Source organism: Pleuronectes platessa, chromosome 5, assembly GCF_947347685.1.
Source record: "Pleuronectes platessa chromosome 5, fPlePla1.1, whole genome shotgun sequence".
In the NCBI taxonomy this organism is placed as follows: Eukaryota; Metazoa; Chordata; class Actinopteri; order Pleuronectiformes; family Pleuronectidae; genus Pleuronectes; species Pleuronectes platessa.
In genome coordinates this window covers 21,574,086-21,591,375 of record NC_070630.1, presented here as the reverse complement: position 1 = coordinate 21,591,375, position 17,290 = coordinate 21,574,086, and the positions used below count along the sequence as shown (strand labels likewise).

General features: G+C 39.6%; 1 protein-coding gene across 1 annotated transcript in view; it reads left to right on the top strand.

Annotated features, from left to right (window-relative positions):
- The first annotated feature begins 10,456 nt into the window (after window positions 1–10,456).
- The window catches only part of phldb1b (pleckstrin homology-like domain, family B, member 1b), an 81,231-nt gene continuing 74,397 nt past the window's right edge, over window positions 10,457–17,290 (top strand). Inside the window, exons 1-3 of the mRNA XM_053423106.1 lie at window positions 10,457–10,726; window positions 11,736–11,837; window positions 15,255–15,378. Of these exons, the coding sequence (XP_053279081.1) occupies window positions 10,691–10,726; window positions 11,736–11,837; window positions 15,255–15,378 (262 nt within the window). The 5' untranslated portion in view covers window positions 10,457–10,690. The remainder of the gene's footprint in view (window positions 10,727–11,735; window positions 11,838–15,254; window positions 15,379–17,290) is intronic.

Here is a 17,290-nt window from a genome sequence, read left to right as displayed (position 1 = left end):
AGCTGTTGTTGCTCTTGGACGGTACTTTAGTCTCAGTAGATTGACTCATTTGAAACAGGGGAATTAAAGGAACAGTTGGTGGAGGACATTGTTTTTGTTTTCATTACAGACGTGAGCGTGATTCACAACAGATGGAGTTCCAGTAAAGGAACCTTTCATAACTTACTATCGGCAACACAGCAAATGGAAATATTGCGTGGTTGGAGGGGAGGGAATTCTTTTCATAAAGTTAAATAAATCATATTTAATAACTGTTTCCACTTCTACTCTTGAGTAATGAAGCACTCGGAGAAACCCTGAGTCATCTGTGCCTCAGGGTCTCAGTGCAGTTGCTGTTTTGCTGTGCTCGATGACAGTGGTTTGGATGGTGACAACATTTCCTTCATGGAGGCATTGAGCTGTAATTTCTACTGTCACTGGAGACAATAATCTGATAATGGCAAGTCCTCAGATCCCCAGAAATGCAGAGCAGCAGTTTCCCTGCGCGTAATAATTTCAGAGCTTTGCTGAAAAACGCAAGCTACAACAGATCCACAGTCAGGTTGTTATGTCATGATGTACGCTGGGCTTACTCGTATCTTAACCCTTATTCATCTGTGGAAAATAACCTGAGTGATTTTTCAGCCACAGATCGTTACTGCGAGATATAGTTGGATAGTTCGAGGGCATCACAGCAGTAGTCATTAAGAAGGTGGGATCTATTTTCATTCACTTAACTCACATATTTTCTCCCATTCTGTCCTGGGACGCCTCTCATTTCCTGCCAGTCCAGTGTTTGTCTATGTGTGTGCACACTTTGTGTGTGTTCCTACCACTTTGTGTGTGTGTGCGAGACGCAGAGAAGGGGCAGCTGGTGTGTTTAGCTGCCTGCTGATAGTGGCGCCTCTCCAATGCTCGGAATTTTATGCCAAAATCATGAATCTGTGTTTACTCATGCTGTCGGGCTACAAGGGACAAGCTGGTATCTCACTGTGCATAGATTTGCATTTTAACGTGTAGTTCCTAGGCTTATCTTTGGAAAAATACTATATTGGGTTGGGATTGGTCGGCCCTACCTTCCTTTCTTTTAAAAGAGGGGGGTGAGGGCTGGGGGCTGGGGGCTGGTAAGTAATCTGAACTAAAACATTCACAAAAAACTTAAATCTAGTGAGAATGTAACTCCTCAACGGACAGAGTCCCTCCTAAGAGGTCTGGGAGTGGTCCAAGTCAGGTAGAGGGATAAGATCTGCCCAGGCAAGCGCCCTCCTCTGGGCCTGGGCCTGGCATTTAAAATAGGGAAAAGGAACCAGGTCCACATCTGTTTAAAACTGTAGTGATATGTTGATGTATAAAAGAAGGGAATATATATATATATTTTTTTCCAGTTATATATATTTTTGTCAGTATTAAGATATTATAGATGCATAATGAACTACATTTTTGTTTTAATGTCACTTTGGGTCAGAAAAAATAAAGTTTGACACCTGTTGTCGAAGGAAACACCATTATTGAGAAACATCCAAAATAAACCTGTTAGCTTAGCATAACGACTGCCAACAGCAGGAAATAGCAAGTCTGGCTGTGTGATAGAATACAGCTGCTAACACTTTTAAGACTTATGAATCAAAACATTAGATTGGATTCTGAATTATTACAAAAAGTGCACAACAACAAATTAAAATACAAGGCTCATGTTAAGCTAAACGACTGCTGACTGTTGCTTCATATTTCTTTGCAACTAGTTTAAGAGATGCCGAAAAAAATGATTGAAGTTCACCTGGACTTTATCATGGAGGCAGACAAATATTCATGAGTAAAAATATATCAATCTACATTTTTCTCTATTTTTCTATTGTTCACCGTTGAGACCAGCTTGGTCCTGCAACAAAGGCCAACTCTGACCTTGGCCTGTGTCACTAACAGGAAATGGTCCCTGGAGCAGTTCGCTGTACAGGAAGTCTACATATAGTGACACTTAGTGACAGCGCAGAACGGAGCGTCTCTGTATGTCATCTTCTTCCTCAATCTGTCTCACACTTCCTCCTGTTGCCAACACACTCTGTTTCTGTCCCTGTTTAAGAATGTATCTGTTTAAAGACAAAGGGCTAGTGGGAGATGATCCCACATTGTAATCTACATCAATGGAAATGTTCAAATATAGTGTTTTTCTTATCTAGAATAATTTGTCAGTTTGGTCTTGAAAACAAACTTGATTCATTATTAACCCCGTTAGTGGGACATGAATAACAAAACTGAAGAGTGTCAGTCTTAAGATAAAAGAATAGGGGTGTTGTCTCAGAGGTAGAGTGGGCCGTCCACTTTCCAGAAAGTATGCAGTTTAATCCCAGTCTCCTCCCCCTTCTGCTTGCCGAAGTATCCTTAGGCAAGATACTGGACCCCGAATTGCACCTGATGGCTGTGCTGTGCAGCAGCACATTGATGCACTGTATTCATGTTTGTGTGCTTGTGTGTGTGTGTGTGCGTGAGTGTGTGTGTGTACGATCGGGTGAATAGTAAAACTATATGTATAGAAATTAACTCCAGAAAAGTCATTAAGTCCATAAGGGCTCCACATGAAAACAGTTATTATATACATACACACGCACACACATTATATTTGTATCAAATAGATGACTATTAATTTTGGTCAGGGTTAAATGATTTCCAAGTTGACTGTTGATCTCATATTTCTCAGTTCAGCTCTTCAGTCACACTTTTATCTGTCAGCCACATTCTTTGTGTCGACGAGTTGCCAGAGCACAACATGGAGAAAGTTTCTGCTGTGGTTTTTGTAGCTTTTTTGAAGCTGAGACACCACAACTGAAGACGCCACTAACCAAAGCTATTCATGCTGAGGGTATGAAGTTTGTACATGATATGATTAAGTTTGAATGCCACTGATATTTACTGTGCAATAAATAATGGGAAAATGGGAACAAGTTAAAGGACCTGTTTTCGTACTGTGTCTCACACTAAAAAGTAACAGCTCCAGGGTTTCCACTGACCTCCACAACATTCAATTCTTCAAAAAAGAAAATGTATTTTATGTTCCTTTAGGTCATCATGAGTTTATTTGTGTGCTTTGTGTAGTTTGATAAAAAAAAACACTTAAATGTATCCATGGTTTCATCATATTAACATGTCTTGGGGTGGGATGTTTTATAGATATAAGGACCTGGTTGCATCGATATAAACTGTTAAGTCTGGTTTGTGCCATTTGTTCATGCGAACATGTATCTGACCTGCGTGTGTTTCCAGTGTCAAATCCACATGTGTCCAGTTGTAACAGAATTCTTTTTAGCTCCTGCCTTATTTTCTCAAACAGAACTTTGGTAATTTTTAAATGAATAAATGCAGTGGGTGGATGAGGTTTTGGGTGGACTGAACCAATAGGGTCTGTGGGCGGGTGTATGAGATCAGATACAGGCTGTCTGCTGGCTGTTGTCAGACTGTGGTCCCATATAAAGCGTGTTGTGTGTGAGCCATAAATCCTTTGAGCTCGGTGTCGGACTGTGCATTCCATGAGAGTAGACTTGTGTAATTTATGTGCTTGCTTTTTAGGTGTTTTATCTTTTCATTGATGTTAACATGGTGTATCCACATAAATGACCTCATAGCAAAACTCCACTGTGCTGCTGAGCCACTGACCTGAGTCATCCAGCTGAAAGAGGCTTTTATCTCAGGGTTTTTGACACCTCTCTATGTTGAGCAACATTTTGACCATTTGCTTCTTGAGCTGTGCAGCTGTATATAAACAGCACATTGGCAGGCCTGTCTGAAAAGGAACCTACAGTGGATCCACCCTTCTCCACTCGGCACAAGTTTACCGCATTTCTGTGGTGGATCTCTAAAAACGGAATGTGTCATTTTACTTTGGCCACATCCAGCAAGAAAATACTACAAAACACCTCACCATACACACACAAGACTGCCGGAAATGGCAAGCATTCATCTCTTCATCTCTTAGGCTGTGACGGCTGCTGGAAATCCGGACACCTGTCTCTGAGCGACTTTGTGCAATTTTCATACAGTACGTTTACCTGAATTGTAGCACGAGGCATTATTTGGACCAGATTTTTGACAAAATGTTTGCATATGAGTGTGTATCTGTGAGAGAAAATCCTTAGGTCAGAGGGAACGAAAAGGATGAGAAAAAAACACTTACGAAGAAGAGGGAAATATAGAGGATTACAAAGATGGATGTCCCTGCTGGAGGAGGACTATATGGCAGGCTTCATTATCAGAGGCCAGGAAACAAGACCAGAGCTGTGTGTTGGCAACTGGACCCTTGGTCTGGCTGTTAAATCAGGTCTAACCAACCGGCTGTTTCCTTCCTGAAATAAGTAAAATGTCTCACAAATTACTAGTGATTATTGCACATTGAAAGCACAGATACAACTTTACATGACCTCAGTCATTGTGCTTTGATTCCTACCCCCCCCCTGCACATGCTGATCACTGATGATGTCATCCAGAAACCCTTTTTGGTCTCGCTGTTACACTGTCATGTCTACTGCGATGGAATCATTAATGTGATTAATGTTACACATGTGGTTTTCCTATAAAAGTCAAAATATCTGCTGTTTTGTGCGTTACTGAGCTGAAACGATGACTGACAAACCGAGTCATCGTTGACTGACGACAGGCTGAAAACTCACAAGTCCACATTGAGTTTATTCATATTGAAAGCTACAGAGTTCACTTATGTGTAAAAGATATTTCAAAGGATAAAGAGCAGAAAGGAATTTGACATCCCTCTGGTATTTCTGTGTCTGTTCTCAAGCCAATCTGAGAACAGTATCATTTAACAATGTGATAGATCATCTGTTCAAGGGATTTGAGAGGCTCAATAAGTTAAGAAAGATGTAGGCCTGAGTGTAGTGATTATTGGATATGTGTGTGTGTGTGTGTGTGTGTGTGTGTGTGTGTGTGTGTGTGTGTGTGTGTGTGTGTGTCTGTGTGTGTCTGTGTGTGAGTGCATGATTGTCACCAACACACCTCATAAATCACTATTTGTAGTCCCAGTAGTTAAGATTAAACATTTCATTTCTAGCGGCACCCGTCTAAGAACTAAATGGAATTAAATTTGAATGTTCAATGTGAACATTCAAAGTTTTTCCTTTTTTTTAAATAGACGAAAGAAACCATGATTTATTCAACTGACAGATTTTTGAACAGTGTTTGGTGGAACATTCAGATAATCCAGTGAACGAGCCAAGTTATCCCTCTGAGCTAATGCTTTTACTAAATTAACAAACAAAAGACTAGTGGCGGAAAATCATGAGCATGATGAATAGATACATGCTCAAATCTGAATTGTTACTTTATTCAAAAGTGTGTGAGTCAAAGTCACATTTTGTCTGATCACTGGAGAAACGACATATAGGTTAAGAATAGAATAAGAATAATTATGAAAAAGTTGAGGTTAAACAATTATGAGTGAGACTGTCTCTGTACAGTGACCATGAATCCAGACAACTGATATAAAAGAGGAGGTGGATTCATGCACCTGTCAGGGGCTTATGAAATGTGTCATCTTTTTCTCTTTCTTCACATTCCTGATTATTTCCACATTCTCTGAGAGCCGGTTTATTTAAGCTGCAGTAGTGACTGGAGCTGGAGGAGAAGCTGCGCAGCATGAAAAACACAGATTTTGACTGCACTGCAGGTTCTGTCCACGTCTGATGCCCTTAAATAAGTCATATGATCTGGTTTGATTCCAACTATTTCATGGCTTAATTACAATAAGGTGCTGGTATGTGACTTTGGGTGTTGGTTCATTAAGAAAAACAGATAGTGCTGCTAATTCTCCAGTCCAGTGTCTTCAGTGGTCACCGGGGTCACAACTTTTTTTCACCAAGAATTTCAATTTAATAAATAGACATATAAACAAGCCTATAAAGCTATTGGTCGGAAACATATTATGCTGTTGGAATATTAATGCTCAGGGTAATTTGAAAAAGAAACAGAGACATATTTTAGAATTTTAAGAAACCACATAAACAACAATCAAACCTACATTTAATAACATAAAAAACAAACTACAGGTAAGTCAGTGAGGATATTCGAAGATAAAATATTTTTAAATTTTACTGAATAAAATCAGTCTCTCTGCAGCTGCATTCCATTACACCTTATTTTTCTCCCTCTATCAGCTAAGTTATTCATTTCAGCTCACATTTGTATTCTACTTGGCACACTGCAGCTTCCCTCGCGTCTGCATTTCAAATTCCAACTAAATTATGAGCCTCTCTCGCTTTCATAACCCCATCAAAAAAAAGATCCCCTCATGTGAGAGAAGAGGTCCATGCCTGTGCAACGGAAAACAATGCCAGCCTTTCTGCCCCTGGCATGAGAGGAGGGAGGGAGGGATAGAGAGAATAAGAGAGAGAGAGAGAGAGAGAGAGAGAGAGAGAGAGAGAGAGAGAGAGAGAGAGAGAGAGAGAGATGGAAAGAGATGGAGAGATTGAGTTTTCTTTGTGTGTCAGTGAGACTTGGTGGATGTTAGAGAAAGAGAAGCTGCTGATGTCCCTCCAAAATCTGACACAACTGGACGTCAATATGGTGAGAACAATTAGTCACACTCATCAAAGTTCTCTTTTAGAACATTTAATTTAAAATCAAAATAGGAATTCTTGCTGAAAAAACCTTTTAATTTTATTTAGTGAAGTCTGAAAATCAGCCAGTTAGATTACTAGCTCACTTAGATAACTATACTGTTTGGCTAATGTGGTTAGTTCCAGGCTAGAGTAGGGCAATATATAGTTTATGAAAATTAAAAGATAAACAGATACAAAAATTCACGTCTGTGTCCATAAGCCCCGACATTTTTATTCGACTAAAAACAGCGTCATATCTCAGTTTACTTCAGAAGAATAGCTAGTATAACTAAGCGGATCGTGTTGGAGCTGAAAGATGTTGAAGAGCAATAACTTTTTCTCAATGAACTGCAACAAAAAAAAGAAAGACGCCATCCATGTTTGCTCCTTCAACACAAATCAAAAATGAAGGCGAGTCTGTCGGAGATGCGATGCTAACAAGCGGACCAATCACAACTCTTGTGGTCTGCTCTGCACGACGCGTGGTAAAATTGTGGGTGATTTGCACGTCAGGGTTAGGCGTAGGTCTCTGCGTAAGGCTACACGTCTACGCGTAGTCTATGATGTAACTTCACTGCATGGATGGGAATTATTCTGCAGATGGGTCAAGAGCGCGTGCACAAGGTTAAACTGATAGTAAATACAACGTCAAAATGTCTGAGGAGCTTCGAGACTGGATACTTTGAATTTGAACAGATCACTGCAGGTTGAATACGAACTTTTCCTTCCATATTGGAATTAATGTTTGAATTTCCATTAATAAGTGACAGTTCTAGATGTTAGAGGTGTCCACTTGAGAATGCATTTTTTTCAGCCCATCTCAGGACACTCTTACTTTTCCATCCACCTTACTCTCCATTCCTCAGGCCCACAGAGGAACTCTTTTCCTCATGGAGGTTGACATTATTTGACCACCAGCCACAAGATCGGATGTCCTTGTTGGAACCAGTGAATGCTGAGTGTCTGGACATACAGCATCTGCTGCCAATTACCAGGACGCATCATGCATGTGAAAAGAACTTGTGGTCAAGTGCAGAACACAGGGTTGACAAGTGTGGTTGCACTTCCATGTCTGTAGCTATAATGTACTTGTACTATAAGTAGATATGTACAGTTTTTTTGTGGAATTACTTTGGTTTCCTGTTGTGCACTTAGAAATACTATAATGTATATAGTGGCAGTTCTGATTCATTTCTCTCCATACAGTAGCTCAACCTTTAAAACTAAACAAATACATTGAATACATAAAACACAGCAGTGATCCACATTTTAATGCCACTTGATGTTAGTGTTGTCAGTTCAGTATTTCTTGTTGGAGGACAAATGGTGTCAGCCTCTCACACAATAGTTCATCCAGATCAGTGCAATATGAGACTAACTGTAATGCTAAGAAGCTATAGAGACTTTTGATTAAACTATTCAATTAATTAGATTTAATTAAAGTAAACTGAGAATAGAGAAATATTAATTATTAATACACACATAAATAATGAATAAAAAAGGAAAACATTTTCTATCATGATTTGAGACCTCCAATGGAGCACTTCCATGTATGTGTTGGGAGGCTTCAACGTAAACTCTGCTAATTCACTTCGCATGGTGTGACATCAATGCTTTGTAGAATTGCATTGTGGTTCCAAGGCTTCACTGTGCTTGTGATGTGGGGTAGAAATTGAGACGGCAAGGCAAGTTTATTTGTATAGCATATTTCAACAACAAGGCAATTCACAGAGCTACACTTAAAATATCCAAGGCATCGTGGTAAATTGTAAAAGCAACATAAGACAATATAAAAAAAATATGCATTTTAAAATAAATTAAAAGTTAAAAAGGTTGAATACAGAATTAAACTAATAAATAAAATACTAAATAACTAAAACATTGATAGCAACAGTGAATTATAGATATTAGTAATTATTTTATTTAATAAAAGTCCATGGCAAAGTACATTTTCAGCATTGATTTAAAAGAACAAAGGGTTGGAGTGGACTTGCGGTTCTCTGGGAGCTAGCTCCACAAATACCAAGGATAAAGACTTAGCGCTGCTTCTCCATGTTTAGTTTTGACTCTGGGGACAGAGAGCAGACCTGTTCCAGACGACCTGAGGGTCTGGATGGTTCATAACGTAGCAGGAGATCAGAAATATATTTAGGCTCTGAACCATTCAGAGTTTTACACAGAGCTCTAAAATGAAGTCTTGAGGTTTTCCACATGTTGGACTCACATGGGTGATCATCAAGCTACAGTGCAGACACCAGCCAATCCCATCACGTTATTACAAATATTCAGGCAGCGACGATAGCCTATCAAATCCCGTTGATGCAAATACAGACAATGTCTGACATCCAAAGTTAGAACAAGTTTAGAGCATGGAGGTAGAGGCAGCTGGTGCACCTGGTATTTTTTCATCTGGTTGTGTATTTCCTTTGTAATTTCCTTTAGCACTGCATGTATAGCTAGCATGGCACTTCCGCACCAAAGCCTGAGTTGTTTGTTCAGAGCGGGAAAATATGGAAGCCAAGTGTCAGATGTCAATATCACATACGGGTGAGGGCTCAGTGAAGCATGACCTCTTTATATTGGAACATAAAACCTACTGTATGCATTATAGTCATGCCTGTTCAGTCATGCATCATGGTACATCAGCGCAGTGTACAATACAGAGCTCCCCCTTCCTGCTTCTACAAGTTCACCACTGTATCACTTCATTTCTATCCTTTTGTTTTTTTATGAAATCATTTCACTCGTCACTCTCTCCTCCTTTACCCTTTCTTCTACTTCTCTCTTTTGATCCTTACTTACACACACAGACACACACACTCACACACTCACTCACACACACATGCTTGTTTTTCTTTCTTTGTGAAACCCCTCGCTGAAATGTTGCATTTTATTGCCCCATACCCGAACCTTCACCATCACAACCAAATGTCTAAGCTCAACCTTTAACCTTCATCTAACCTACACCTGATTCTAACTCTAACCTTAAAACCAAGTCCTGGTTTTTAAAAGACACTGAAGATGGGTCACAAAGTGACCCATCTTCAGTGTCCTAAAATGTCCTAATTCTGAAATCGGTCATGACAATGACACAAGTACAAGTAATCAGACAAACATGTAATTGTAGGTCATTTTTTGAGAAATTATATGTATTCATTTCTATAAATTTGACCTGAACCGTAGCCACATCTTGTGTAACCCTTTAATTTGCACATTAATCTAACCTTGACTAAATTTAACCTATCCCCATTTGGACAATTCAAAACTTTGTACACAGTATGTATGTATTTATAATCAAGTTTTTAAACATGTTAACATTTTTCACCTTTGTGCCCTTAAATTACAAAAGACATATATTAAACAAGAGTCAGTATTTCCACATTAAAAAAAACGAAAACAAATGCCAGTCTAATAAAAACTGTTTCATACAGCCAGGGTCTGTTCTGTGATGTCACAAACCTAGGAAACCTATCCTGGTTAATTGGTGACAGGAAGGAGGGGAGGGGCTATATCAGCATATTTAGAGAATTATGTCACAGAATTAAGTTTAAACCACTTGAAGACCAGGAGGAGATTTTTTTATGACAAACCTGAGGAACTAAGAATAGTTTTAGGGGGTGTGATAAGCTACTGTAGTGGGACTTGTTATATTTGATCACTTTTTACAAATATCTAAAGTTCAAGCTGTATGTCTGTCGGGGTGTATATCCGCCGATTCTTATCCTCCAACTAACAGGTCATTAGCCTGCAATATGTTCCCCAAAGTAGCCTTCATCATGCACACACACACACGCACACACACACACACACACGCATGCACACACACACACCTCTGTTATCTGGGACTGTGGTGCTGCCAGTCAGGAATGTAGGTCTTTAGTTGAGCAAGCAGCAACAGGTCCACCTCCCGAATGGGAGTTTGTGGAGGATCCAGCACCGGTAGCTTGAGACAAAAGCCTCAGATCATCAGACAAAGAAACAATCTGTGTTTCATGAGGAGAAGCTGCACTGGTCACACTTTGTTGAATTCAGTGCGCGGTGTTAAGAGGTGTCCTGCTCAATCAAGTTCATGCTGATAGGATTGAGTCAGTAGCCCGGAGCAGCTCTTCACCATGGAGGCGATGCATTTGCTGGACAACAGGAGGAAGGTAATTGTCACTTATAGAGACAACGAAGGACAGGTTAGCATGAAAAAGTTGGATGGTTTATTTCCTCTTCTGGCTCAGAGAACAGTTTCTTGTTGCAGTGGGAGACTTTTGCAGATGGAATTCTTGAACATTGAATTTTTGTTTTCTGGGTGTTTTGTGATTTACTGTTTGAGGCTTGCTTGAGGCTGACTCACTGAATATCATTCCGCCATCTGTCAGAGGAGCAAATATGATGATACTGCTGCAGTGTTTTGTTATCCTGAGGGCAGACTACATCAGAACCACAATTTCCATCCCTGTTGCACAACATTTTAGGCGAGCAAACGACTGCGGGTCCTCTGATTCCCTGTGATTGTGATAATTATGTGTTTTTTAACCTTTCCCTGTGGTTTTCTGTGTTTCCTCACTACCGCAAGATAATGACTGTGAAGGTGTTTTCTCCCATATATTCACCCTCATACAGATTTCACCTAAAACTTGTCCTAATATAGACGTGGGATTTATTTATAGCCACTTGTTCGTAGCTGACTTGATGGAAATACCTAAAACTGAGTTAGTAAGTAGGGAGGAATTTGTGTGTGTGTGTGTGTGTGTGTATGTGTTTGTTTCAAAGAGAGAGAGAGAGAGAGAGAGAGAGAGAGAGAGAGAGAGAGAGAGAGAGCTCTAGTGAATGTGTCAGGAGATTTAAATGCGTGTGTGTGTTACTTCCTCTAAGTGTATTGCTAAATTCTTTCAGCCATCTGGTGTGTGTGTGTGTGTGTGTGTGTATGTGCTGACAGTGTGATACATTAATGGGGAAGGGGGAATCCCAGTGAATATTAGTCAACTTTCTTAGGCTACAGTGGGAAAATGTGTGAGTTTAAGATAAATTAGAAAAATAAAACCTTTAATGTATAATTCAGATGTAACCAGAAACTGACCATTGTCTTCCAGCACAGATCAAGTCACCCATGACGACATTTGTTACTCATGTTTTGGCTCACATGGATGTTGTCATTTCCCCTCTCAGGATCTTCATGTGACGCAGGGAGCCGTGGACAGCTCAGTGGACATGGACCGTCTGAACAGGAACATGCCCGAGTGTGGACGGCAAACCCACCAGGTGTTACAGGTGAGTCTGGTTCTGGTATGTGTATGTGTTAGGCTGTGGGAGATGGGAGAGAAGATGCAGAGCGGGAAAAGAAAGAGAAGAGGAATGAGTTCAGAAAGAGCTTTATTGTTCTAAACTTGGCAGCTTTCACAGAAAAACCCTGTCATATGTCGTCAGTGTGTCAGTTCTGATGCATGTCTCCAGTCACACACACACACACACACAAACACACAAACACACACAGTGAGCGCTTTCTTCTTCCGATAACTGGAGCCACAGATTTTAAATGTCATCACTTTGGAAGCTCTGACAGAGTGTTGGCTATCAAGTCTCCATGGATGATAAAAACCAGAGAAGACTCATCTAGAGAAGGTCAGGTGGGGCCATGACGCGTCCTGACAGCTTGTGTCAGTTTGTTGTCAAGGAGGAATCTTCTGCCAGAGTCAGTAATTAGACAGACCTGCAGATTGGATGTCTCGTTTCCCACCTGCTGGCTCAGACAATCCTATCAGGCATTAAGTTTGGGCTTTGTGTGTGTTTGTGTGTGTGTGTGTGTGTATGTTTCCAGTTTTTGCATTTATATTAAACAAGAAGAACAAGAACCGGTTGATAAAACGAGATAAAAACGGAATGAAAAAATGTATCTCATCCCAACACAAACCAGAAAGTACATTGAATTTTATTATTTAAAATTAAACTAAAAATCCGCCCCAAATCGGCAATAAAAGATTTGAGCAAGTTTATATACAAAGTGTGAGTTTTGAATTCTATATAGATTATTTACTGTTCATGTTTTCATTTTAATGGGGAGATCCTGTGGCGGGGAAGTTCACTATCAATTAAAAAAGTTGTAATTTTAATCATTTTATTATAAATAACTGTACGAAGATAATGGAGAATTATACACAACAATTTTCATAATATGTATATGTCTCTTGTTGTGAGAAATGTTGCAGACTACGCTTTTTTCATTATGCTTAAAATTATATATATATATATGTATATATACACATAATGAAGTATATCATAATTATTATATAACAATAACAAAAACAACAACAATAATAATAATAATGCAAACATACATACATTACTACTTTAGATGTTAGTAAAACATTTTACTGAAAAAAGCACCAAATGAAATGCATGTAATTCATAATTGTAGTCAAAATGCAGTGTTTTCCATGCACATCAATTTAGATGAATGCATTACAGTGCACAGTGTGTGTGCAGACAGAGAGAGAGGGAGGCAAGCTGTTGAAGTGTGCACCACATGGGAGCAGCAGCACACTGCAGATGAGGCCGTATGAATCGTGCAGCGTCCCTCCCTGCTCCTCTCATCGCTCCCAGTGAAGCCTCCCAGTGCCTCGCAGCCAGTCTCTCAACAATCCTCTTAGTCTTGACCCCACTCCACCGACAGCACCACTACAATCACATAATCCTATTAGGAAACACACAACTAACTAACCAGCCGTGAGGCTGAGTCAATGATCGCACGCATTTTGTCAAACAGAAATGTAGGGGCTCCAAACTGGGACAAAAAGAAACAGCCACAGCTGGTTTTAAAATGCAAGACCATGTCAGTGAGTGACTCCACACTCCTTACAGTTTATTTAACACTTTCAGCACTGTTACATAAATAGGACTATCTTTTTAAGTGGTGGTTATTAAGTCAATGCGATCTGGATTGTGACCAGATGGGGAGTCATCGGAGCGACATGGTCCTGTGAGACTGATATATTATATGCTTTAGTTGGTCAGGGGATTGGTGGGAGCCCAGTAAGTACATTGGTAATGCACAACAACAACAAAAATTGTAAAAACACAAAGTGCTACGCTACTTCTAAATAGGAATCTAACAAGGGAACAGTCTGCTTGCAGCTAATAGCCTTGTCAGTCTGTGAAAGGGGTTAAGAGAAATTATATTGCTTCATTTGAATCTATTCATTTGAAAGCCAGAGAGGTTGGAACCAGTGTTGTGTCTTCTGTATCACAGGTCATGTTGACATGTCACTGGAGATAAACCACAGGTAAATGATCAAATGAGTTATAAAGATCAAATGAATGATAATTATGTTGCTCACAAGGAGAACAAGTTCAATTCTATCCTATCAAGTCATCAAATAGAGTTACAAGGCAGAGTAAACACAACAATAATAAATAATACATTTTGCTATGTGTGTGTGGGCTAGTTTCACAGTGAGAGCATCACTGAAAAGCAGAATGCTCTTTACATTTAGACATTGCTGTGCTCATCACAAGCTCGCTGAACACCCTGCAGGAGCTTCATGTTTCTTAATTGCGGAGTGCAGTTGCTATGGCGACATCCCTTCCCCCTTGCTGAGCCGACAGCACATGGTGGTTTGGCTCAGGCAGAACTAACACACACACACACACACACACACACACACACACACACACACACACACACACTCATACACGCTCACACTACTCGGTGTGTAGAGGAATATGTAAACAGCCAGAGCAGCCAGCTATAGAGCAGCCAGCTCTCATGGTGAAGACATTCAGACTCCTGTTCTCCTCCCCAGAGCAGAGGATGAACCTCTCTGTGGCTCTGATGCATCGATGAAGCAGTAAAACTACAGTTAGTGCTCGACAAAAAGATGAGCCTCATATCTTTTTTTGTGATTCAGAGACAATTAGTTCAGCTAATGGACAGGAAATGATTGCCTATTGGGTCCCATTCATGGAGAGCCACTTACAGTCCACACATAGCGTAGCTGTGGAGACAGAGGAAGTGACCTGCTTAGGTTTAGACATGTAGACACTTTATCAGATTAAACACAATATGTTGCATCGTCTGCAATGAAACCTTCAGTGTTGGGGATTCCAGTCATCTACAAATCCTCTTATTGCACCTGTAGCTGTGAATGAAATGTTTTTCTAAATTCTTGTTTTGATCATCTAAAGTTTTGGATTTTTTTGTAATACAACATTCTTGTGTGTTTTAAGTAAAATTGGAACAAAAGGATAAATTCCAACAATCAATGGTGCTAAAATGCAAATAAAATCCAACCAAACCAGTCAGTGCAGTCTTATTTTACAAGCAACCTCATTTAGAACAGTCAGAATTGTTATGGGCACACCACAAGTTCCACAAGTGTTTTATTTTTCTGCCAAAAGAAAGATACTATCCAATCAGTGAGTTTGAAGTATAAAAACCGCTGAAAATGATGAAAAAAAAAAAAAAGAATGGCACTCAGTAGAGTGCATATCTGCACCAAGACCCTTCCACTCCTCTCAACATCAGGCTGCACCAAATTGCACTCACTCAAAGATATCAGTTCTATTAATAAAGAGAAATACGTTTCCTGGATCAGGCCCCTGATTCAGATCCACACCAAAATGTGATGACTTCTTAATTAACCCAAATGTTTAGATAATAATAATCTCTCTGACATTTGACTTTTTCTGCAGAGCACCCCACTGGACCTAATTGAGACCGGAAAGGGGCTGAAGTTTCAGGCGGAGCGCCCCCACCTGGTCAGTTTGGGTAGTGGACGCCTAAGCACTGCCATCACCCTGCTGCCCCTGCCTGAGGGTGAGACCGCTGCTGCAACACCAACACCAACACACCAGTAACTGTAGCTCCAGAAACACCATGAACCAAAATCGAATGCCAGTGCTACAAAATACACAGAATCATTCATGTTAAGAAAAACTCTTTTGAAAATTGCTTCCTAAGCTTGTCCTGAGTCACTGGTACAATTACATTGTCCCATTCATAATTACACAATTACCTTATTGTGGTAATGGCTTTTTTTTAAACTACATATATTTAAGATTATTGTATTACAAGGTACCACAACAACACACACTTGTGTCTGTGCTGACCTGACCCTGTTATCACGTCTATATCCATCTGACGTCCTTCTCCGTCTCTTTGTCTGAACAATCGAAGACAGTTTTATCTTGTAAATCTGTCCGGTGACTTTTTGACCTGAGGTCTTACTTGTCTGTCCGTCTGTGTGCTGCCCTTCCTGTCTGTGTTTGTACTTCAGCAGGCTGATAATTCCCCTGTCATGAGTCAATGGTAGGAGCAGGCAAAGAATATGTGTGTGAATGTTCAATGTGTGTGTGTGTTTTTTTTTAACTTGCCTGTGACATTTTATTTGCTCTTGGCCTCTAATCTCGAGGATCTGGACAGATCAGGTGTGCTCTTGTGACCTTCTTTCCCCTAAATAGTGTCTTATCTCATCTTGTTGTTTGAGGTTGAGTTGTTTAACCTATTTAGCTGATAAACAGTCTGTTCCCTCTGTGTGTTCAGAGCTATGTGACAGGTCTTCAGGTTACAAACAGACTAAAAAAGGATATTGTCAATATAATTTTGCAGATTAAAGAAATAGAACTGAGCATGAGTCAACAATACAATGGTAACTGCTCTTGGTTGTACATTTTGTAGTAAATGTTACTTATTGAAAAGTCCGGCATCTATAGAGAAAACGATTCAAAGCATGGCTGCAGAGCAGAGGTTTACAGAGAATATTTTCTAATACTATTATGTTGAGCCCAATAAACATACATTTATATATGTTTGCTTTTACAAGAATAATAATGGCTTGCATATAGATAGTGCCTTTCACAGGACCCAGGGACACTTTACATATATAAATATAATTCACAATGATATTTATAACCAAACCTACTTTGTTGTTACTACAGTAATCATGATTATATCTAAACCTGATGGAGTCCAACCACTTGACACCACCAGTGTCTGTAATAATATTGCATTGTTGTCAAGTCAGGTTCATCCTCTTTGCTTTTATTATCCATACGATGTTTTTAGAACTTGACTGAAGTTCACCTGTGGCCATTTGAAGTGAATTAGACAAAGTTTAGAAAAGCAAACACCTGTGTGTATATAAGGCCCCACAGTTCACACTACAAGTCAGGACAAGACACAGAGCTATGAAGTCTGAGGAAGTCTCTGAATTTGTCTTTGACTAAACTGTGTCAAAGCATAAAGGTATATTACCACATGTCAGCTGACAGAGCTTGAGATGAATGAGAAACTGTCCAAATACAAATAAACCTGGATGATTGTTTCCAAAGATTTTTCTAAACATAACTGAATAAAGGCTTTTAAAGAGGAAGATGTTTTGATAATATGAATTGTAATATAGTGATATTTATATTATATTATGTTATTACAATGTCATGCTTGGTAAAAATGTATACATTTGAAAAATGTATAAACTATGTTTTCACTTTTATCATTTTAAATCTCTGAAAGCACATTAATCAGCAAAAATATAAATTTAACTCAGCTTTGGCTCAGGAAATAGAGCGGGTCGGCCACTAACCATAAGTTTGATGGTTCAATACCTTCTGTTTCTATCTTTGAGCAAGTTACTGAACCCCAAATTGCTAATAGCTGCTATGAAGACACGTCTGAATGGGGAACCACAGTTACTTCTTCACATCAGATTTTGAACGAACTCTTCTTCCTC